Source organism: Oncorhynchus kisutch, linkage group LG15 (genome assembly GCF_002021735.2).
Source record: "Oncorhynchus kisutch isolate 150728-3 linkage group LG15, Okis_V2, whole genome shotgun sequence".
Taxonomy (NCBI): Eukaryota; Metazoa; Chordata; class Actinopteri; order Salmoniformes; family Salmonidae; genus Oncorhynchus; species Oncorhynchus kisutch.
The window spans coordinates 71640223-71665484 of record NC_034188.2 but is presented as its reverse complement, the minus strand read 5'-3'; the positions used below and the strand labels follow the sequence as shown (position 1 = coordinate 71665484).

Here is a 25262-nt window from a genome sequence, read left to right as displayed (position 1 = left end):
TTTTTTGCTGATGTTGATGGCAAGAAAATATAAGCAGTTTTCAGTGCGGCCCTACAGACCTCGTTGAAGGTCGAAGGCAGCCCCCGGGGAAAAATGAATTTGAAATCCCTGCCTAGCCTCTGAGAATCTGACTGAAGGTCTGCAACTGAATGTAGGCTTACACCAGGCTAACAGTTGTGGAATGGGGCATTTTTGTAAGCTCCATCAAGCATGACAGACCATGGAGTGCATGACAGACCTTGGAGTGCATGTCAGCCAATGCTCAACATCCAGAGAGCTGGTAGATGTCCAGTCGGACGGTCAATAGGTCACAGACTAGTATGTTACATGATACTTCATTTTCAAGCCATTGGTTTAGAATGGGTCTAAGCTCAAAACATTTTGAAACTGACTGTTTGGAGTTTCCCTTGATATTCATCTGACACATTTCTGTGGTTTTTGAAAAACTGTCCGCCTTCGCTTTAGTGGTGGATTAATGGTTAAATGAAAATAATTTCACAGTGGTTTGAATGCCATGAAAGGAATATCTGTTTGTGTCAATGTCAAGTGAATCCCCAGTAAAAATCCATTCACTTATATCCATGTATTGTTTGCTGGTTATGAAAAACCAGTCCATCAGTTGAGTAGTCCAAGGTCATCCAGACACATTGACCCTCTTTGTCTCTATCAGGCTTAATTCTCGCAAGGTCCTTCAATTGTGTCAGAGAGAAAAGAAGGGACAGCTAAGCAAGCCCATGCTAAATGCATCACAGATCTTCATGTGGATAATCCTCATTGACCAATGGTACCTTTCTTTGCTCTTGCTGCATGTTTTTGTTTTACTGCTCTCGAGTGCTTGTCCTGGTTTGTGGTGGCTGACTGGTTCTGGTTGATTTTCTGCTGCAGCTGTCACTCCCTCCATGTCCATACCCAACTGTTCCAGTAGAGCATCTCAGTCAGTCAGTCAGTCAGTCAGTGGTCTAGTTGGTCTCATACTTTCTCTGGACTGGCTGTGTGTAGGCCAATGTTTGGGTTCCTCCTTCAGTCCTAGTTGGCAGAACGTTTGTTCCTCTATGGCTCTTATTTGGCCCTGGGAGAAAGAAACAGGCTTTGTTTTAGAAACTGGAAAGTGAGACTGCAACTGTATATCCTAGCCTTGTTGGTGAGTCGGATTATAGGCGTATAACGTGATTCAAAATATGATATTCTCCTACAGTGCTGGCCATGTAAAGTTTAACCTTTTCATTCAAATGCCAACTGTTTAGTCTACAGACGTTGTCTGGGTTGCCATGGTAATGCCTGGCAAGGTTGAGCAGAAAGGCGGAGTGGGGACGCAGTCCATCTTTCCCCATGGGACACCCTCTTGGACAAGGCCATGTCAAATCTTGTGGAACCATGTCAGTTTTCCCTATTCTATTTCAATGGCTCTGGGGCTGTAGCCTTTTAGCCCGTAGTTGTATTGAGCCTAGGTGCTTTATTGGGATTGGAGCCTAGGTGATTTCTTCTCAGTAGAGCCTAGGTGACTGCTTCTGTGTAGAGCCTAGGTGCCTGTTAATTAAAGGAGCAATTAACTGTGCGTATTACAGAAACATGGTAGCTTTGCTAACCCGTTCACCCCCCCCCCCCCTCCTTATATCCCTCTTAGGTGCTGACTGTTTTAGACCAGAGATGCAGGTCCCCCAATTTGGCGCTCCCCGGACCTGAAACTGGTGACGGGACTGAGGAGTGGACACAAACCAAAGAACCCCTTCTCTACAGCCAGCCGTGCTTGGATGCAGCTGAATAACAAGCTGAGGAAGAGAAAAAGAAAGAGCATTTGATTCTTCTGCTCCATTCAGAGGACTGCCATCCATGTGGTGGTATGATGAGACTGTGAGTCAGGAGAAACACAATCAGACGGGAGCGTAGTGATAAAGGGAGAGAAAGAAAGAAAGGCAAGAAAGGTAGAGGATTAAGGGTGCGAGGTGAGTGTCAAGGTGCCCTCCTAACCCCTAGGTGGTAGCACCAGTCAGGGCAGCAAGATGACCAGCCTGTTCAGGCGCAGCAGCAATAATGGAGGCTCCAGGGGAGGTGGAGGAGGAGGGGGAGGCAGTGGTGGTTCCACCCCAGGAGATCTCAACAACAGCCGGCCTAACCGACAAGTCCGGCGCCTGGAGTTCAACCAGGCCATGGAGGACTTCAAGATCATGTTCCCCACCATGGATTACGAGGTCATCGAGTGCGTCCTGCGTTCCAACAACGGAGCGGTGGACGCCACCATCGACCAGCTCCTCCAGATGAGTATCGACGGAGAGGGATCAGATGACAGCTCTGACTCCGATGACAGCATCCCACCAGAGGTCAGTCAGTGCAGGGTCACTGACTCTCTTCACTTAAAAAATTAAAATGGCAATAGTACTGTTTGTCCATCTTGAGACGCCATAGTGAAGATCCTTGCCAGCTGGTCAGCACATGCTCCGAGTATGCATCCTGTTTAAAGGTCTTCCTCACATCGGCTACAGAGAGCGAGATCACACAGTCGTCCAGAACAGCTGGTGTTCTTATGCATGGCTCAATGTTGCTTGCCTCGAAGCGAGCGTAGAAAACATTTACCTTGTCTGTTAGGCTCATGTCGCTGGGAAGCTCGTGGCTGGGTTTTCCGGTGTAATCTAAGATAGTTTGCAAGCCCTGACACATCAGTCGCGCATCAGAGCCAGCATAGTAAGATTCGATCTAAGTCCTGTATTGATGCTTTGCCTGTTTTGAATACTTGTCGGAGGTCGTAGCGGGATTTCTTATATGTCCAGGTTAGTGTCACGCTCCTTGAAAGCGACAGCTCCATAGCTTCTAGTTGGGGTGTGTACGTACGGCCACTGTGGGGACAACGTCGTCAATGCACTTATTAATGAAGTCGGTGACTGATGTGGTAAACTCATCAATGTTATCTGAAGAATCCCGGAACATAATCCAATCTGTGCTAGCAAAACAGTCCTGTAGCATAGAATCCGCTTCATCGGACCACTTCCATATTGAACGAGTCACTGGCACTTCCTGTTTGAGTTTTTGCTAGGAAGCAGAAGGATAGTGTTATGGTATGATTTGCCAAAGGGAGGGCAAAGAAGGGCCTTGTATGCATTTCTGTTTGTGGAATTAAGATGATCTAGAGTTTTGTTACCTCTAGTTGCACAGGTGACATGCTGGTAAAAATTGTTAAACGGATTTAAGTTTCCCTGCAGTAAAATCACTGGCTATGAGAAATGCTGCCTCTGAATGTGCATTTTCTTGTTTGCTTATGGCCCTAAGCAGCTCGTTGTGAGTGAGGTCTTTATGCCAGCATTGGTTTGTGGTGGTAAATAGACAGCTACGAAAAATATGGATGAGAACACTTTTGGTAAATAGTATGGTCTGCAGTTTAGCAGGTATTCTAACTCAGCCAAGCAAACCTTGAGACTTCCTTAACATTAGAGCTCACCCACCAGCTGTTGTTAACAAAGCGACACACTCATCATCCCTTCGTCTTACCCGAGTTTGCAGTCCTGTCTTGATGATGCATAGAAAAGCCAGAAAGATGTGTATTCATGTCCTCATTCAGCCACAACTCTCGGAAATTTAGGATTTTACAGTTTTTCAGGTCCTGTTGATAGGATAGTCTCGAACGGATTTCACCCAGTTTGTTCTCCAGTGTTGCACGTTTGCCAGTTGAATAGAGAGCAGTAGTTGTCTATTTGCTCACCGACCTAGTCACGTCAGGGTTCTGGCTCGCCAGCCTCTCTTTCGCCACAGCTTCCTTTCGAGTCCCGGGGATTAGGGTCTGGTCCGGAGTAAGCAGAACATAGAAATGTTTGTCCAAATTGAGGTTAGTGATTTCTGTTCTGATGTTCCAAAGTTTTCTTTCATAGGAATTGATGGTAGAGACCTTATGTACAAAAAAAGTTAAGATCAGCTTAAAAAACACATGAAATAGCAGAATTGTCCAGGAGCACGTAAGACGGATGCTATGCACTGCATTGTTATCATGTTGGACGTAAAATACTGTCAAATCACCAGGAAAAGAGTAAGGTTGGACGGGATCCACATTTTCATACTGTCATACCCTTTTTGTACCATAATGTCATACCCTTTCTGTACCATACTGTCTGTACCATATTGTCATACCCTTTCTGTACCATACCATACTTTACCATACTGTCATACACTTTCTGTACCATACTGTCTGTACCATACCATACTGCACCATACTCTCATACCCTGTCTGTACCATACTGTCTGTAGCATACCATACTGTCATACCCTTTCTGTACCATACCATACTGCACCATACTGTCATACCCTCTCTGTACCACACTGTCTGTAGCATACCATATTGTCATACCATTTATGTACCGTACTGTCTCTACCATACTGTCATACCATGTACAGTGCCTTGCGAAAGTATTCGGCCCCCTTGAACTTTGCGACCTTTTGCCACATTTCAGGCTTCAAACATAAAGATATAAAACTGTATTTTTTTGTGAAGAATCAACAACAAGTGGGACACAATCATGAAGTGGAACGACATTTATTGGATATTTCAAACTTTTTTAACAAATCAAAAACTGAAAAATTGGGCGTGCAAAATTATTCAGCCCCCTTAAGTTAATACTTTATAGCGCCACCTTTTGCTGCGATTACAGCTGTAAGTCGCTTGGGGTATGTCTCTATCAGTTTTGCACATCGAGAGATGTGCAAAACAGCTTGAGCTCAGTGAGTTTGGATGGAGCATTTGTGAACAGCAGTTTTCAGTTCTTTCCACAGATTCTCGATTGGATTCAGGTCTGGACTTTGACTTGGCCATTCTAACACCTGGATATGTTTATTTTTGAACCGAATACTTTCACAAGGCACTGTATGTACCATATTGTCTGTACCATACCATACAGTCATACCCTGTTTGTACCATACCATACTGTCATACCCTTTCTGTACCATACTGTCTGTACCATACTGTCATACCCTTTCTGTACCATCCCATACTGTCATACCCTTTCTGTACTGTACCATACTGTCATACCCTTTATGTTCCATACTGTCTGTCGATACCATACTGCCATATCCTTCCTGTACCTTTCTGTACCACACCATACTGTCATACCCTTTCTGTACCACACTATACTGTACCATACTGTCTGTACCATACCATCATACCCTTTCTGTACCATACTGTCATACCATTTATGTACCATACCATACTGTCTATACCATATCATACTGTCATACCCTTTCTGTGCCATACTGTCTGTACCATACCATACTGGCATACCCTGTTTGTACCATACTGTCATACCCTTTCTGTGCCGTACCATACTGTCATACCCTTTCTGTACCATAACATACCATACTGTCATACCCTTTCTGTACCATACTGTCATACCCTTTCTGTGCCGTACCATACTGTCATACCCTTTCTGTACCATACCATACTGTCATACCCTTTCTGTACCATACCGTACTGTCATACGCTTTCTGTACTGTACCATACTATCTGTACCATACCATACTGTCATACCACACTGTACCATACTGTCATATTATTTCTATACCATACTGTATCATACTGTCCTACCATTTCTGTAGCATACTGTCTTAACCATACCATAGTAATGACAATTACAACAATACTGAATGAAAACTTATTTTAACTTAATATAATACATCAATAATAATCAATTTAGCCTCAAATAAATAATGAAACATGTTCAATTTGGTTTAAACAATGCATTAACAAAGTGTTGGAGAAGAAAGTAAAAGTGCAATATGTGCCATGTAAAAAAGCTAACGTTTAAGTTCCTTGCTCAGAACATGAGAACATTTGAAAGCTGGTGGTTCCTTTTAACATGAGACTTCAATATTCCAAGGTTTTAGGTTATATAGTATTTATAGGACTATTTCTCTCTATACCATTTGTATTTAATATACCTTTGACTATTGGATGTTCTTATAGGCACTTTAGTATTGCCAGTGAAACAGTATAGCTTCCGTCCCTCTCCTCGTCCCTACCTGGGCTCGAACCAGGGACACATCGACAACAGCCACCCTCGAAGCATCGTTACCCATCACTCCTCAAAAGCCGCGGCCCTTGCAGAGCAAGGGGAACAACTACTCCAAGTCTCAGAGCGAGTGACGTTTGAAACGCTATTAGCGCGCACCCTGCTAACTAGCTAGCCATTTCACATCGGTTACACCAGCCTAATCTCAGGAGTTGATAGGCTTGAAGTCATAAACAGCGCAATGCTTGAAGCATAGCGAAGAGCTGCTGGTAAAACGCACTAAAGTGCTGTTTGAATGAATGCTTACGAGCCTGCTGCTGCCTACCACTGCTCAGACTGCTCTATCAAATATCAAGTCATAGACTTAATTATAACAATAACACACAGAAATATGAGCCTTTGGTCATTAATATGGTCGATTCCGGAAACTGTCATTTCGAAAACAAAATGTTTATTATTTCAGTGAAATACGGAACCGTTCCGTATTTTATCTAACTGTTACGGTTTTCTTCCGTCGAAAGAGAGTCGGACCAAAATGTGGTTACTCATGTTCTTTAATGAAAAAATTAACTATACATGAAATAACTTAAATATACAAAACAACAAACGGAACGTGTGAACCTATACAGCCTATCTTGTGACAACAAACACAGAGACAGGAACAATCACCCACGAAATACTCAAAGAATATGGCTGCCTAAATATTGTTCCCAATCAGAGACAACGATAATCACCTGACTCTGATTGATAAACGCCTCAGGCAGGCATAGACTATGCTAGACACCCCACAAAACCCCAAGACAAAAACGCACCACAATAACCCATTTTGCACCCTGGTCTGACCAAATAAATGAAGACAAACATAATATACTTCGACCAGGGCGTGACACTAACGGCTGGCATCCATAAGTCTAAATATTGCTGTTACATTGTACAACCTTCAATGTTATGTCATAATTACATAAAATTCTGGCAAATTAGTTCGCCAGGAGGCCCAAACTGTTGCATATACCCTGACTCTGCGTGCAATGAACTCAAGAGAAGTGACACAATTTCACCTGGTTAATATTGTCTGCTAACCTGGATTTCTTTTAGCTAAATATGCAGGTTTAAAAATATATACTTATATGTATTGATTTTAAGTAAGGCATTGATGTTTATGGTTAGGTACAGTCGTGCAACGACTTTTTTCGCAAATGCGCTTTTGTTAAATCATCCCCCGTTAGGAAGAAATAGTCTTCACGCTGTTCGCAACGAGCCAGGCGGCCCAAACCTGCTGCATATACCCTGACTCTGTTGCAAGAGAGGTGACACAATTTACCTAGTTAAAAGAAATTCATGTTAGCAGGCAATATTAACTAAATATGCAGGTTTAAAAATATGGTACACATTGGAGCAACGACAGTCTTTTTCTGCGAAATAGCATCGATTATATGCAACGCAGGACACGCTAGATAAACTAGTAATATCATCAACCATGTGTAGTTAACTAGTGATTAGGATTGATTAATTGTTTTTATAAGATAAGTTTAATGCTAGCTAGCAACTTACCTTCTTTCTGCATTCGCGTAACAGTGGGGTTCCCCATGGGGTGCAATGAGAGGCAGGTGGTTAGAGCATTAGACTAGTTTACTGTAAGGTTGCAAGATTGAATCCCCGAGCTGACAAGGTAAAACATCTGTCATTCTGCCCCTGAACAAGGCAGTTAACGAGGTTAAGTTAAATAAGAATGTTAACCCACTGTTCCTAGGCCGTCATTGAAAATAAGAATGTGTTCTTAACTGAAATACCATACTGTCTGTACCATAACTTATCCTTTCTGTAACATACTGAGGTATACGGTATTCCCGGAAGTGCCCACAAAAGACGCTATTGTCACGATCGTCGGACCAAAGTGCAGCGTGGTGTGAATCCATTATTTTATTGAATGACGAAAAACACAAAGAACACTTAAACAAAAACAACAAAACGAACGTGACGCTATGATAACGAGTGCTGACACAGGCAACTACACATAGACAATAACCCACGAAATACCCAAAGAAGATGGCTGCCTAAATATGGTTCCCAATCAGAGACAACGATAAACACCTGCCTCTAATTGAGAACCAATCTAGGCAAACATAGACCAACATAAACCTAGATGAAAACAACCCCATAAATCTACAAAAACCCCTAGACAGTACAAACACCCTAGAATGAGACAAAAACACACATCACCCATGTCACACCCTGACCTTACCAAAATAATAAAGAAAACAAAGAATACTAAGGTCAGGGCGTGACAGCTATATCTTAAATAAAATCAATTGGGCAACATGGATCTTGATCCAGGAAAGGGATGGATTTATTTCTGCTGTAAGCAAGAAGCTTGAACTTGCCATCTAACCACTTAGCTAGCAAGTTAGCAAACCAAATGCAAAGCTGAAGCCCTGAGCTGGATGTAATTTATTTGGCACATCTATGACAGTTAACTTATAGTTAGTTATAAGCAGTGGTGTAGCACGTGCTGACGGTATGATTTACGGTATTGAAAATCATACCAACTGTATGTCTAAATGCCCCAGTATACGGTATATCACCGAAGTTTAGCGCAAATATTTTCTTTATTTAGGAAATATGTTCAAGTATTCCCACGCATATATAGAAAGGCATATGTGATCATATCCCAACTGTAATCAAGGTTTGAAATGATTCTGTTTTTGTCAAATACTATATCTGTTTGGGATTCTTGCGGTTAATTTGCAGTCTACAAATTATTTATAGCTATGTTCTGACCATCTGCTCAAGGAAAAATGGGCCCATGGCTGAATGTAATTGGGGACCGCTGGTCCACATCCTCTGCTGGCCTCCCTCCCCTCCTGTTATTGTTGTAGTCTAGGTATTAATAAAAAATAAATAATACATTATGTACCACTACCACACACAGAAAAGAAAGGAACTGCAACCCATCTCATCTCACTAGAATATAAATAGTAAAGGCAGCACTAATGCCTAAAAGTAATGCTGTTTGTGTGCTCAAGTTACCGTATCAGACACTAACCTAACCAGCTTCTTTCTTAAAACTGAAACTATTTATCTTATTGACATGAGTGATTTTAAATGGATAAATGTGTATGGATGTTATTGATCAGGGACATGCTCTATCTTTCTCTTGCTCTCCTCCATTCCCCGGGCCAGGTTCTGGAGAGGACATTAGAACCAGACAGTTCTGACGAGGAACCGCCTCCTGTCTACTCACCGCCCACTTATGACATGCACATCTATGACAGGAAGTACCCAGAGGCCCCGCCCACTCCTCCACCAAGGTAAATTGTCATACTATCAGAGGAGGCTGGAGGGAAAGTGCTATAGGACAAGCTCATACAAGCTCATTGTAATGACTGGAATGGAAAGAATTGTGTCAAGCACATTGTTTCCATGTGTTTGATGTCATTCCATTTATTCCATTCCAGCCAATACAATGAGCCTGTCCTGCTATATACCAGCCTCCCACTAGCCTTCTCTGTACTATACTATACAGTTCAACAGATCTAAGAATTGCCCGGAGTGGTAATCTTTTAATCCTGTATAGAATATGTGCATCTCAAACATGAATACTGATTAGTTTATGAAAGGGAGGAAGGAAGGATGCATGTTTTAAAAAACCCAACAGGACATTTTGCTCACATGCAATCCCCTAGCCTGTACTGTTTTTAAAGCCCAGAGGAAGTGGTCCTATGAGGCTCTGGGATTTACATGCTCTGAATTAGGAGCAGAGGTCTGTTGATGTCACAGTTGACCACATGCTCTTATTGTTAGTCAATGCTCCACCTGGTGGCTGTTTTAAGGTGTGTTTTATTTTAATTTTATTTTACCTTTATTTAACTCGGCAAGTCAGTTAAGAACAAATTCTTATTTTCAATGACGGCCTAGGAACAGTGGGTTAACTGCCTGTTCAGGGGCAGAACGACAGATTTGTACCTTGTCAGCTCGGAGGTTTGAACTTGCAACCTTCCGGTTACTAGTCCAACGCTCTAACCACTAGGCTTGTGTGTGTGTGTGTGTGTGTGTGTGTTTGTGTGTGTGTGTGTGTGTGTGTGTGTGTGTGTGTGTGTGTGTGTTTGTGTGTGGGGGTGGGTGGGTGGGTGTGTGTGGGGGTGGGTGGGGGGGTGTGTGTGTGTGTATGTGGGTGTGTGGGGGTGGGTGGGTGGGTGGGTGGGTGGGGGTGTGTGTGTGGTGGGTGAGAGAGATACTGGACCAGTTAATAACAAACCTCCTTGTATTTGAATTTTCTTCAAGACCAAGATTATATGATTCAAGATCATGTCCACATTTCTTCTGCTTCACACCACCAGCTAAGAGATTCAGTTATCAAATTTTATTTGTACATACACATGGTTAGCAGATGTTAATGCGAGTGTAGCGAAATGCTTCTGGTTCTGACAGTGCAGTAATATCTAACAAGTAATCTAACAATTCCCCAACAACTACCTAATACACACACATCTAAAGGGGTGAATGAGAATATGTACATATAAGTATATGGATGAGCGATGGCCGAGCGGCATAGGCAAGGTGCAATAGATGGTATAAAATACAGTATAATGAAGTGGCAGTTATTGATTTCTTGGTCTGTACAAAGTAATGTGTTAAATGTGGTGACTGCTGCTCAAAGATGATTTTATTGTAAAGACAAACAGACATTCATTATTATTTGTGTTTTCATGCATTGCTTACTTTTCACAGAATCCGTACGCAATGTATGACGTGTGCATTTAGTTTAATTATAGTATGACATGGCATATGAATATCTAGTCTGACCCTAACCTTTTTTTGACCCTTGTCTGACCTAGGTTCGAGGCTCAGCCACCTCCAGGTCACCGGCAGGTCCGCAGCTTCAGGAACTGGAATCCGCCATTGCTTGGAAACCTTCCAGATGATTTTCTGCGGATCCTGCCACAGCAACTGGACAGTATACAGGTACACAGTAGATGTGAAGAAAACCACACACCAAAAAACATTAGCACTGTGACATTTTTTTATTTTTTTACCTTTTTTTCTCCCCAACTTCATGGTATCCAATTGGTAGTTAGTCTTGTCTCATTGCTGCAACTCCCGGTACGGACTCGGGAGAGGCGAAGGTCGAGAGCCGTGCGTCCTCCAAAACCCAACCCAACCAAGCCGCACTGCTTCTTGACACAATGCCCACTTAACCCTGAAGCCAGCCGCACCAATGTGTCGGAGGAAACACCGTACACCTGGTGACCGTGTCAGCATGCACTGCGCCCGACCCACCACAGGAGTTGCTGTTGCGCAATGGGACAAGGACATCCCTGCTGGCCAAACCCCCCCCCTAACCCGGACGACGCTGGGCCAATTGTGCTCCGCCCCATGGGTCTCCCGGTTGTGGCCGGCTGCGATAGAGCCTGGACTCGAACCCAGAGTGGCTCAGCCTTAGACCTCTGCGCCACTCGGGAGGCCCCTATTTATTTTTATTTTACCTTTATTTAACAAGGCAAGTCAGTTAAGAACAAACTCTTATTTTCAATGACGGCCTAGGAACTGCCTTGTTCAGGGGCAGAACAACAGATTTTTACCTTGTCAGCTCGGGAATTCGATCTTGCAACCTTCCAGTTACTAGTCCAACGCTCTAACCACTAGGCTACCTGCCACCCCATAATGACATCATCATTAACAGCAGAGTGACATCCTGCTTACAGAAATCAATAGTAACTAAATTAAACCTCTCTTTCTCCATCTCTCCTCCTCTAGGGCTCACAGAGCAGTCTGTCCCAGCCTTCTTCCTCCTCCTCCTCTCTGTCCTCCATCGCCCAGCAGACGGCCCAGGGAGGTATCTCCAGGCCAGGGGCTGGTGGAGCCCTAGGGGCCCCTGGAGGGCCAGGCGGTGCCGAGGGTGTGGAGGGGGCAGGCACGGAGCAAGAGCGTAAACTGAAACAGTACCTGGATGATGAGCGCATCGCCCTGTTCCTCCAGAACGAGGAGTTCATGAGGGAGCTGCAGCGCAACCGCGAGTTCCTGGTCGCCCTAGAGAGAGGTGTGCATGCGTGTGTGTGTGTGTGTCACATACAGATATATGCATACATGGTCACCTGCATGATATACTTTAACACACTCAATACATGTTCAGGACACAGTAGGCTAGTACAGTAGTCAAGTTTATGCTTTTTCCGGAGCAAGTCAGCCACTGTTGAAAATGCTCCTCTTTCTTTCATGATATGCTAGTTGCAAAGTCCCTTTTGTATCTTATGATGCTTCATCCTACAATAGTATACATTTGGGAACCATGTCCCACTTCATAAATGTTTCTTAGTGTCCCGTATTGCGTCATAACATCCAGCTCTCTCTGTTTTAGATCGCTTGAAGTATGAATCAAAGAAGTCCAATCATTCATCCACTCACATGGAGAGTTCCACAGCAGGTAGATATCATTCATAAGCTTCACCAGTAAATGTGTGTGTGGGTGATCATTCTTATTCAAACACACAATAGGCCTACACATTTCAATGACCTGGTTTGTTTTGATAACTTCACTTTATCACATCCCACATCTAACCACCTATCTTTATCACTTGCTAAGACTAGGTTTGGTGAAATCTTCTCCAAGTAGTTGTTGACACAATAAATAGCTTTCTCTGGAGTGATTAATTTAGTATTTTATTAGGATCCCCAATTAGCCACTGCTAGGAAACAGTGATTTACATAACATTACATAATAATACCAAATATCTTTTTTAAAATGTCTGTCTTTTCACAGTCCCCGTCGTTCAATAAGGTTTTCTTTTATCTGTTTTTTATTTGGTTGTATTGCTAGCTTGAGTTATCTGGGTCATGGCTCTATTTAATACTGTGCATTTCCCAGCCTCTGTTCTGGACCTGGGGACTGTGAAGAGATCTCTGGCTGCATGTCTTGTTTGGTACCGATGAGTGTCCTAACGGTGTTCCAACTGCTTGAACAGACAGTTCAGTACCTTTTTAACCCATCAACACCTCCCACAAAGACCAATAGTGATGCAGTCAATTTCTCCTCAACTTTGACATGCGTACCACTGACATTCACCCTCCATATAAATCTTCATGGAATACATGCTGCTCTGTTCTGGAACCAATTGCAATCCAACTCATCCCAAACCATCTCAATTGGGTTGAGGTCGGGTGATTGTGCTGGTTAAGTGTGCCTTGAATTCTAAATAAATCACCAACAGTGTCACCAGCAAAGCACCCCCACACCTCCTCCATGCTTCACGGTGGGAACCACACCTGATCATCCATTCACCTACTCTGCGTCTCCCAAAGACACGGTGGTTGGAATCAAAAATCTCAAATTTGGACTCATCGGACCAAAGGACAGATTTCTACCGGTCTAATCACCATTGTTCGTGTTTCTTGGCCCAAGCAAGTCTCTTCTTCTTATTGGTGTCCTTTAGTAGTGTTTACTTTGCAGCAATTTGACCATGAAGGCCTGATTCACGCAGTCTCCTCTGAACAGTTGATGTTGAGATTAGAGGTCGACCGATTAATCGGAATGGCCGATTAATTAGGGCCGATTTCAAGTTTTCATAACAATCGGAAATTGGTATTTTTGGACGCCTATCTTTCCAGATTTTTTATTATTATTATTTTTTTTTTACAAATGTATTTAACTAGGCAAGTCAGTTAAGAACACATTCTTATTCTCAATGACGACCTAGGAACGGTGGGTTAACTGCCTTGTTCGGGGGCAGAACGACAGATTTTCACCTTGTCAGCTCGGGGATTCAGTCTTGCAACCTTACAGTTAACTAGTCCAACACTCTAACCACCTGCCTCACGAGGAGCCTGCCTGTTATGCGAATGCAGTAAGAAGCCAAGGTACAGTGCCTTGCGAAAGTATTCGGCCCCCTTGAACTTTGCGACCTTTTGCCACATTTCAGGCTTCAAACATAAAGATATAAAACTGTATTTTATACTAATAATAATTTTGCACGCCCAATTTTTCAGTTTTTGATTTGTTAAAAAAGTTTGAAATATCCAATAAATGTCGTTCCACTTCATGATTGTGTCCCACTTGTTGTTGATTCTTCACAAAAAATACAGTTTTATATCTTTATGTTTGAAGCCTGAAATGTGGCAAAAGGTCGCAAAGTTCAAGGGGGCCGAATACTTTCGCAAGGCACTGTAAGTTGCTGGCATTAAACTTATCTTATAAAAAACAATCAATCAATCATAATCACTAGTTATACACATGGTTGATGATATTACTAGTTTATCTAGCGTGTCCTGCGTTGCATATAATCGATGCGGTGCGCATTCGCGAAAAAGGACTGTCGTTGCTCCAACGTGTACCTAACCATAAACATTAATGCCTTTCTTAAAATCAATACACATAAGTATATATTTTTAAACCTGCATATTTAGCTAAAAGAAAGGTTAGCAGGCAATATTAACCAGGTGAAATTGTGTCACTTCTCTTGCGTTCATTGCACGCAGAGTCAGGGTATATGCAACAGTTTGGGCCGCCTGGCTCATTGCGAACTAATTTGCCAGGATTTTACGTAATTATGACATAACATTGAAGATTGTGCAATGTAAAAGCAATATTTAGACTTAGGGATGCCATCTGTTAGATAAAATACTGAACTGTTCCGTATTTCACTGATTTCACTGATTCGAAGTGATAGTTTCTGGATTCGACCATATTATTGACCTGAGGCTCTTATTTCTGTGTGTTATTATGTTATAATTAACATTAACAATTAAGTCTGTGATTTGATAGAGCAGTCTGACTGAGCAATGGTAGGCACAAGCAGGCTCGTAAGCGTTCATTCAAACAGCACTTTCGTGCGTTTTGCCAGCATCTCTTCGCAATGCTTCAAGCATTGCCCTGTTTATGACTTCAAGCCTATCAACTCCCGAGATTAGGCTGGTGTAACTGATGTGAAATGGCTAGCTAGTTAGCGTGGTGCGCGCTAATAGCGTTTCAAACGTCACTCGCTCTGAGACTTAAAGTAGTTGTGCCCCTTGCTCTGCATGGGTAATGCTGCTTCGAGGGTGGCTGTTGTCGATGTGTTCCTGGTTCGAGCCCAGGTAGGGGTGAGGAGAGGGATGGAAGCTATACTGTTACACTGGCAATACTAAAGTGCCTATAAGAACATCCAATAGTCAAAGGTATATGAAATACAAATCGTATAGAGAGAAATAGTCCTATAATTCCTATAATAACTACAACCTAAAACGTCTTACCTGGGAATATTGAAGACTCATGTTAAAAGGAACCACCAGCTTTCATATGTTCTCATGTTCTGAGCAAGGAACTTAAACGTTAGCTTTCTTACATGGCACATATTGCACTTTAACTTTCTTTGTTTTTGCATTATTTAAACCAAATTGAAGATATTTCATTATTTATTTGGGGCTAAATTGATTTTATTGATGTATTATATTAAGTTAAAATAAGTGTTCATTCAGTATTGTTGTAATTGTCATTATTACAAATAAAAAAATAAAAAAATTGTCCGACTAATCGGCATCGGCTTTTTTTGGTCCTCCAATAATCGGTATCGGTATCGGCGCTGAAAAGTCATATTCGGTCGACCTCTAGTTGAGATGTTTCTGTTACTTGAACTCTGAAGCATTTATTTGGACTGCAATTTCTGAGGCTGGTAACTCTAATGAACTTATCCTCTGCAGCAGAAGTAATTCTAGGTCTTCCTTTCCTGTGGTGGTCCTCATGAGAGCCAGTTTTGTCATAGCGCTTGATGGTTTTTGCAACTGCACTTGAAGAAACTTTCAAAGTTCTTGAAGATTTCCGCATTGACTGATCTTCATGTCTTAAAGTAATGATGGACTGTCGTTTCTCTTTGCTTATTTGAGCTGTTATTGCCATAATATCGACTTGGTCTTTTACCAAATAGGGCTATCTTCTGTATACCACCCCTACTTTGTCACAACACAACTGATTGGCTCAAAAGCATTAAGAAGGAAAGAAATTCCACAAATTAACTTTTAACAAGGCACACCTGTTAATTGAAATGCATTCCAGGTGACTATCTCATGAAGCTGGTTGAGAGAATGCCAAGAGTGTGCAAAGCTGTCATCAAGGCAAAGTGTGGCTACTTTGAATAATTACAAATATAACATATATTTTGATTTGTACAACACTTTTTTTTTCATTCCATATGTGTTATTTCATAGTTATGATGTCTTCACTATTATTCTACAGTGTAGAAAATAGTCTAAACAAGGCAAACCCTTGAATGAGTAGGTGTGTCCAAACTTTTGACTGGTACTGTATATCCTTCTTTGCCGCACATGACCACACAACAGGGCAGTAGTTCAGGTGTGACAAAACATTGACAGACCTCTTCCCATTTTAGAAACCATTGAGTCTAATTGTTTTGACCATGACAACTTGCTGTCTAGGGTTACACCGAGCAGTTTAGTCTCCTCAACTTGCTCAGTCGCCACATTATTCAATAATAGATCCTAGATAAGGTTGAGTGGGTGATTTGTCCAAAAAACTATGCTTTTTAGTTTGAGATTGCTAATCTTGGCCAACGGAATTACATTTGCCTTCCTTCAGGCCTGAGGGCACACACTGTCTTCTGGGCTTAAATTGAAGATGTGGCAGAAAGGTGCAAACATGTATTCCTTTATCAACTTCAGCAATTTACCATCTATGTTGTCGGTACCGGGGGGCTTGTCCTTATTTATAGAGTGCAACAAGTTTTTCACCTCTTCCACACCAACTTTGCAGAACTCAAAACTACAGTGCTTGACTTTCATTATTTGGTCCGTTATGCATGAATATGAAAGCTCAGCGTTTGTTGTTTGCATGTCATGCCTAAGTTAGCAAATCTTGTCAACAAAAATGGTTGGCAATATCCAAGGGTTTTGTTATGAACAAGCCATCCGTTTCAATGAAGGTTGGTGCCGAGTTAGCTTTTTTTGCCAGGAATTTCATTTAAAGTACTCCAGAGATTTTTACTATCATTCTTTATATAATTTATCTTTGTTCAATAGTAAAAACATTTTTTTTTAAACTACAAGTTTTGTTTAGATTCCATCAAGTCTTAAAGTTCCCAGATAGTTTTTTTTACGACAACTATAGTAAATAATTTAGACTTTACATGGTCAAATCAAAAATGGTTGAAATAAATTGTTGGTTGACTACTCGGGTTCATTATTTGTGCATGTGTGTTCTTGTGTTCGTACAGTATGTGTGAGCACATGTTGTTTTTGTGTGTGTGTGTGTGTGTGTGGTGTGTGTGTGCGCATAATATGTTTGTCCTTTACAACTTCTTTCTTTGTTTCCAGGAGAGCACTGTGCGTCAGGGTCAATGGAGGCTTGTACTGCTGTGTCAGATGACGCCATGTTTAGAGACAAACTCAAACACATGGGCAAATGTAAGACAACCTCTACACATTATTACCATCACGTGTCTTTCTGGCAATGGCTTGTTAACTAACTCAATCAAGAGAACAGCATACTTAGGCAAACCCTTTTTACAATCCTTTGTTCTGGTAATTTATTTTGTGATGATACTGTTGTCTCTCCCACCTAGCAACAAGAAAGAAGCTGTTTGAAATCGCCAGATCATTCTCTGACAAGACAAAGCGAAGAAAGTTAAAAAGAAGAACGCTCCTGAAGCACCAGTCGTATCCTTCATTGCCAGTCGATTCTAATTTCCAATCAGAAACATTAGATGGGTTCCATTTTGCAGTGTTTTATAGAACTCAATGATCACGTACCACATACTGTATAATACAGATGTCCAGTGCCTTTGGTAATTTTCAGACCCCTTTTGTTAGGTTTCCACCTTTTGTTAGGTTACAGCCTTATTCTAAAATGTATTCGTTTTTTTAATTCATCAAAAATAAACATCAGAAATATCACATTTACGTAGGTATTCAGACCCTTTACTCAGTACTGTGTTGAAGCACCTTTGGCAGCGATTACAGCCTCAAGTCTTCTTGGGTATGACTCTACAAGCTTGGCACACCTGTATTTGGGGAGTTTCTCCCAGTCTTCTCTGCAGACCTCAAGCTCTGTCAGGTTGGAGTGTTTTCAGGTCTCTCCAAAGATGTTGGATCGGGTTTAAGTCTGGGCTCTGGCTGGGCCACACAAGGACATTCAGAGACTTGTCCCGAAGCCACACCTGCATTGTCTTGGCTGTGTGCTTAGTGTTGTTGTCCTGTTGGAAGGTGAACCTTCGCCCCAGTCTGAGGTCCTGGGCGCTCTGGAGCAGGTTCTCATCAAAGATCTCACCGTACTTTGCTCTGTTCATCTTTGCCTCGATTCTGACTAGTCTCCCAGTCCATGCCGCTGAAAAACATCCCCACAGCATGATGCTGCCACCACCATGCTTCACCGTAGGGATGGTGCCAGGTTTCCTCCAGACGTGACGCTTGGCATTCAGGCCAAAGAGTTCAATCTTGGTTTCATCAGACCAGAGAATCTTGTTTCTCATGGTCTGAGAGTCTTTAGGTGCATTTTGGCAAACTCTAAGCAGGCTGTCATGTGCTTTTTACTGAGGAGTGGCTTCTGTCTGACCTAATTGGTGGAGTTCCAAACTTATTCCATTTAAGAATGATGACTTTCCTAGTTAAATAAAGGTTACACAATGATTGAGGCCACTGGGTTCTCAGGGCCCTTCAATGCTGCAGAAATAATCAAGTTGTAGAAGCATCTCAAGGATGATCAATGGAAACAGGATGCACCTCAGCTTCATTCCCTCAGCTTCATTACTTTTGTACATAAGGTATTTCTGTTTATTTTTGTTTTATATACATATATATATATACACACAGTGGGGAGAACAAGTATTTGATACACTGCCGATTTTGCAGGTTTTCCTACTTACAAAGCATGTAGAGGTCTGTAATTTTTATCATAGGTACACTTCAACTGTGAGAGACGGAATCTAAAACAAAAATCCAGAAAATCACATTGTATGATTTTTAAGTAATTAATTTGCATTTATTGCATGACATAAGTATTCGATACATCAGAAAAGCAGAACTTAATATTTGGTACCGAAACCTTTGTTTGCAATTACAGAGATCATACGTTTCCTGTAGTTCTTGACCAGGTTTGCACACACTGCAGCAGGGATTTTGGCCCACTCCTCCATACAGACCTTCTCCAGATGCTTCAGGTTTCGGGGCTGTCGCTGGGCAATACGGACTTTCAGCTCCCTCCAAAGATTTTCTATTGGGTTCAGGTCTGGAGACTGGCTAGGCCACTCCAGGACCTTGAGATGCTTCTTACGGAGCCACTCCTTAGTTGCCCTGGCTGTGTGTTTCGGGTCGTTGTCATGCTGGAAGACCCAGCCACGACCCATCTTCAATGCGCTTACTGAGGGAAGGAGGTTGTTGGCCAAGATCTTGCGATACATGGCCCCATCCATCCTCCCCTCAATACGGTGCAGTCGTCCTGTCCCCTTTGCAGAAAAGCATCCCCAAAGAATTATGTTTCCACCTCCATGCTTCACGGTTGGGATGATGTTCTTGGGGTTGTAATCATCCTTCTTCTTCCTCCAAACATGGCGAGTGGAGTTCAGACCAAAAAGCTCTATTTTTGTCTCATCAGACCACATGACCTTCTCCCATTCCTCCTCTGGATCCTCCAGATGGTCATTGGCAAACTTCAGACAGGCCTGGACATGCGCTGGCTTGAGCAGGGGAACCTTTGGTGCGCTGCAGGATTTTAATCCATGACGGCGTAGTGTGTTACTAATGGTTTTCTTTGAGACTGTGGTCCCAGCTCTCTTCAGGTCATTGACCAGGTCATGCCGTGTAGTTCTGGGCTGATCCCTCACCTTCCTCATGATCATTGATGCCCCACGAGGTGAGATCATACAACTTGAACTTCTTCCATTTTCTAATAATTGCGCCAACAGTTGTTTCCTTCTCACCAAGCTGCTTGCCTATTGTCCTGTAGCCCATCCCAGCCTTGTGCAGGTCTACAATTTTATCCCTGATGTCCTTACACAGCTCTCTGGTCTTGGCCTTTGTGGAGCGGTTGGAGTCTGTTTGATTGAGTCTTTTATACAGGTAACGAGTTCAAACAGGTGCAGTTAATACAGGTAATGAGTGGAGAACAGGAGGCCTTCTTAAAGAAAAGCTAACTGGTCTGTGAGAGCCGGAATTCTAACTGGTTGGTAGTTGATCAAATACTTATGTCATGCAATAAAATGCAAATTAATTACTTAAAAATCATACAATGTGATTTTCCGGATTTTTGTTTTAGATTCCGTATCTCACAGTTGAAGTGTACCTATAATCAAAATTACAGACCTCTACATGCTTTGTAAGTAGGAAAACCTGCAAAATCGGCAGTGTATCAAATACTTGTTCTCCCCACTGTGTGTATATATATATAAATGTTCTTAAAAAATCTAAACCTGTTTTCGCTTTGTCATTATTGGGTATTGTGTGTAGATTGCTGAGGAAATTGTTTTATTTAATCCGTTTTAGAACAGGGCTGTAACATAACAAAATGTGGAAAAAGGTAGAGGGGTCTGAATACTTTCCGAATGCACTGTATGTATCATATCCAGCCCTTTAGGTGTTTTCCTCAACCATATCCCCACTAAGACTGGGCATAGCCAACTCTACAGCCAACCTCCTGGAGGATGTGGAGGGAAGCCCAGAAGATGGCCAGCCCAGAAGATCAGACACTCAAGAAGATGATGTGCCACACAAGGAGCTGTTGTCATGGTGAAAACCTGTGTTCTTCCCTGTTGGGAATTGTATGGCTTTACTCTGTGTAACTACTAGAACTGCTCTAATCAAACAACTTTGGTTTTAGAAGTGGGTGGGACATAAGTTTTCATATTTTTGTATTAATTTTTTCAGTCGTATAAATGTTCCACACAGCCTACCCGTCCGCTCGGAGGCATCCGCATGATCCTAAAGCACACCGTAGCATTGCTTTGTATCACATTCCACGTTATAAAACTGGGGACAAAAATGCCATTTCAGAATGTGCAAATTTCCCATTTGAAAGTTGGTTGAAATAAATCCTTTGTTTATAGATCAACTTTTGGCTGTAATCTGACAAACATGTCACCTCCTCCATTTCAGATCCTCCAAGGCTGTACCACATCAGTGTTTCCATGGTGACAGCAGAATGACCCATGGCTGGTGGCCAAGCAATACTTCGGCTCCTTCCTCCCCTAACACAGACCAGCTAATCCCAGGCCAAGAAGTGACATGGGACCACCCACTTGCCCAGGGGGAGAAGAAGCAAACTGCTATCCACACACCACCTCTCCTTAACTCTGACTGTTCATAACCGCATTGGATTACCATTATAATCTCTGTATTATAACTCTTAGTTAATATATGATTTAATATGTAAAGGACAGATGCATTAGTCTTTTGACTGTTCTGTATTTTTTTAAATATATCTGCTCCCTTTAATCCCCATTGCAGAAGGCATGGCAGCCTTGCTAAGGATGACCATATGGACTCATCTAGTGTTACCAGTCTAATCTATTTTATATGGCTGGGATAGGTCACTCCTGAGCCAAAGTGTGCACCTCTGAAATGTCCCATAATAAACCATGTTCACTCCCAGTAGCCATGTGTTGCTACGTCCATTTGGTCACAGTTTTAAACAGACAGTAACCAGTGATGACGTGGCACGTTTTTAAACATCTCAACTAGAATCACAGCTCAATCCAAGTTCAATCCCATTTTCCCTGAAAATTCAGGAAACAGAAAATACTTGTAAACAGAGACCGTAACATTACAGTCAATATTATAGTAGACCCCCCCCCCCCCCCCCCCCCTGTAAATCTAGAGTCTCCTCTGAGCAATTTGACACCCTTCTGCTGCACCCTATATAAAAGAGGCATTCCAACCTATCAAAATAGTCACTTGTCCCTAGCAGGTCATATTTCATCCCATATTGTTATGTCAATGTGTAACTAAATGCCAAGCTTTCCCTTTAATCCAATTTCAGGAATTCTGACAATAAACATAAGCTTTCATGTGAACTGAAATAATTCCTCAAGCTACACTGACTGCCATATCTCAGTATTCTCATGTCTTTTTCAATACAGCATTTATATCTTGTTGAGAGGAAGGAGGGGTGCATATTGCCGAATTCCAGTATTATTGAGTACACAATATAACTAGTTGAAAAATTGGATAAACATATATACCAGTCATCTGTGCACATTGATGATAAACATGTGTTTTGTTTTGTGGTGTATTGGGAAATGAACCACCTGTAATGGGAAGTGTTGGGTATGGAGAGAGCAGAGCAGGATATGGATGATGCCTCTGTGAGGACTGGCATTGTTCTTTATTAAATATGCTGTTGGATGTATCAGTAGAAAAGAGAAGGCTGATGATGATCCAGTGCTGTGATATGAGCTTCAACAGACAGTCGAGGTAGATTTGAAATCAACCCTTTGAGCAACTAGCTGATTTGCAAGGCTTCACATTGATCTGTCAATTTCCCAACTATTGGACATTATTACCAGCTTCAATCTTATTCTGAAGCCTTCTCCCCAAAGTGTGCTCTTTGCTCACAATCATTAAAAAGGAAGGGAATGACTGGTGTAGGAAATATATTTTAATGTTTTAAAAGGTATTCGTAGGAGTGAGCAAGCCAAGTGCACTTTGGGGAGAAGGGTGGGGAATTGGAACACACCACTCTTCCTTCTAAAATGGATTTACATGTAAATGTTGATTTGCTACCTCTCAAATTATGACGTATCCACGATTGAAAATTAATATTTTTACGATTGAAATTTACCAATTTACCATTTTTTCCTTGATTCAGGAATGAGACATGTTTTAACCCCTTCTCTGTCAGGGATGTTGATAGAAGATCTCATTGGTGATAGGTCATGTGTTGTACATAAGGAGAAATGTCTGTTTGTTGTACATACGGAGAAAATTCAAGTATTGATTGTGTGAAGGGAGGCTGAAACGGACCCTTTTGGTGTTCCTTTTGAAGTCTGTTGATGTTATGGATTGGGTTTGGAATTTTGCCCCTTAGACAATTTCTATGTGTTGTCAATTTCTTGTTTGTTAGTTTTGCTCTCAGCATTTCTCATACAGGTCTTCACAAACTCTCACAAATGTATGCCAATAAAAGGAGTTTATTGCCCTTGCCATAATGAAAACAATTTGCCAGACTGCTGTAATGTCACCCAATCATTTGTACTGTTATTGAACAACAGATCACTCAGCTTACTCAAACTGCCATCAGACTATCCATTTACCTTCATTATTACTGTCATGCTATTCACACATATCTTTATAGGTGTTTAAAATGGGCTTTTATAAATAAAAAAAATAGCTTCTACTGTACCAGACTTTCAAATGTCACCCTATGATAGTGGAGTGCTTTCATTTATTTCCATAGAAGACATTCTAACTCATATCTGCAGCAACCGAGGGAGCATCAGTGACAAGAAGCAGGTTATGTTTGTTTACAATATCCTGTGACCTTTCACCCACTGACCAGTCAGCAGGTTTATGTCTGTTTATTCCAACATTGCATGATATCAGTTAGTCACCAAGTGCTTGCACACCATTGGTCTTTTGCTTAGTTTTGTTCTTTTCAGAAAAGTGAGAAATTAAATGTTTTGTATCTTCAGTTCCAGGCTTTTGATTGACATCTGTACATGAGTGCAGTTTTGTTATTGTACTGTCGAGGGCAACACTCGTCTGCATGGTTTTGTGATGTGATTTCAAAATCGATTGATGTTTGATGACTGCTCATAGAAACTTGTAGATACGTTATCGTCTCAGGGAAGTTTCCATCTTGTTTCTACTGTTCTTCCATTTCCAATTGGTCCGACTTGGTAAACGCACAATTAAGAATCTAGGCCAGGAAGTTTATTCCATCAGAAGCTTCAAATATGATTTTGGTGGCCAGACATGATTTCAAATGCTGGACCTGTATATAGGCCTAGTTGTTGTATGGAGAAGAGCATACTCAAAGTCATTTCTCACTCTAACGTTTTAACCTTTTCTGACCAATAGACATACAGCACCACAAATGCTTGGTCAGTGATTTTTGTTGTTGTTGAGATGTTGAGACGTACAGATGATTTTATTGTACTGTATGTGTGCCAGACAGTGATATGCTTCATGATGAATGTACATGAATAGAGATGAGGCCAGTACTAGCAGACAACATGCTTGTTTACAATGCACTCATGAGCCTGCAATCTTCTATGGCTCATAACCCTATCATAAGAATGTATGCTATATTTACTTTGAATAACTACCACCACAGAGCTGATGGTTTTCAGCCTCTTTTGTATTGAACTCGGTGAAATCTGTGTGGTCTGTCCAGAAACAACCCCTATAGCCCCTAAACCATTTTTGTAGATCTGTTTCTGGATTGGGCTGTAACCAATCCTACCAGTCAATGTAGGTCAAACATATGAAAAGGGTTGCTCATTATCAAAACTGAAATACATTTAAAGAACTTCAGAATTTGTATGATTCAAAATGTATTTGTTTGTGTCATATTTTGGAAGGACAAGGTCAGAAGCCAGTTTCTCCCCACAAAATATGTTTAAGGTTCTTTAGGTGATTGTTTTGCTCAAAATTGATTTCCGGATCAGATTTTTCTTACACTTTAAGAAAGTTTCTTACAGCTATTGAAGTAATCAAGTTGTGTTGTACCCTGTCTGATGTGATTGTGTTACATTTGTAAAGATTTATTAACATCCCTTTTCATTAAAGTTGTTTCAAATCAAATTGTATTTGTCACATGCACCATGTAGGTATAGTTATTAAAGTGACTATGCATTTCTATAAATCCCTTACACAAGATTGTCACAACTGACTCGTGAAAATTACTGTTATCGCTCAACGTCTGGCTCCTGGTGAGGCCTATCTTTTTGAAGAAAGAGAAAGACCTAGGACTTTTGTGCGCTAGATTTAAAGTGAAATGTTTCTAGCTAAGACAAAACACATTGGGAATAGATACTATAATGCACCGGTTGCACACATCTTTCTTGTTACAGTCAGAAAGGAATATAGGTGCAGTATAAACTATCTTTGGTATTGTGACATTCTTGTTTATGAATGGTTAAGGTCACGTGACCATTGACACAAATGTGTGTCATGTCGTGATGTGTCCCATCCCCCAATGTATATTATGTAAAATTGACTTTGTTGTCCCCCTCCCCACAGCTTTAAGCTTCAACAGAAAAAATAGTTATAGTTGGAAATATAATATATTTGTGATATATACTATTTGCCGTTGCAAAAGAACAGTGCACAATAAGAGTGAAATACTGTATATCAATGGTGATAAAT

At 41.5% G+C, this 25262-nt stretch overlaps 1 protein-coding gene across 4 annotated transcripts in view; it reads left to right on the top strand.

Annotated features, from left to right (window-relative positions):
• The window catches only part of LOC109905824 (CUE domain-containing protein 1), a 53810-nt gene extending 29044 nt beyond the window's left edge, over nt 1-24766 (top strand). For all 4 annotated transcript variants that reach the window (XM_020503450.2, XM_020503447.2, XM_020503451.2 and 1 more), the window contains 9 exons: nt 1625-2318; nt 9165-9292; nt 10820-10946; nt 11739-12021; nt 12340-12405; nt 17280-17369; nt 17528-17621; nt 20562-20684; nt 21051-24766. In XM_020503450.2, coding sequence (XP_020359039.1) covers nt 2001-2318; nt 9165-9292; nt 10820-10946; nt 11739-12021; nt 12340-12405; nt 17280-17369; nt 17528-17621; nt 20562-20684; nt 21051 — 1230 coding nt within the window. In that variant the 5' untranslated portion in view covers nt 1625-2000 and the 3' untranslated portion in view covers nt 21052-24766. The remainder of the gene's footprint in view (nt 1-1624; nt 2319-9164; nt 9293-10819; nt 10947-11738; nt 12022-12339; nt 12406-17279; nt 17370-17527; nt 17622-20561; nt 20685-21050) is intronic.
• Nucleotides 24767-25262: the final 496 nt, after the last annotated feature.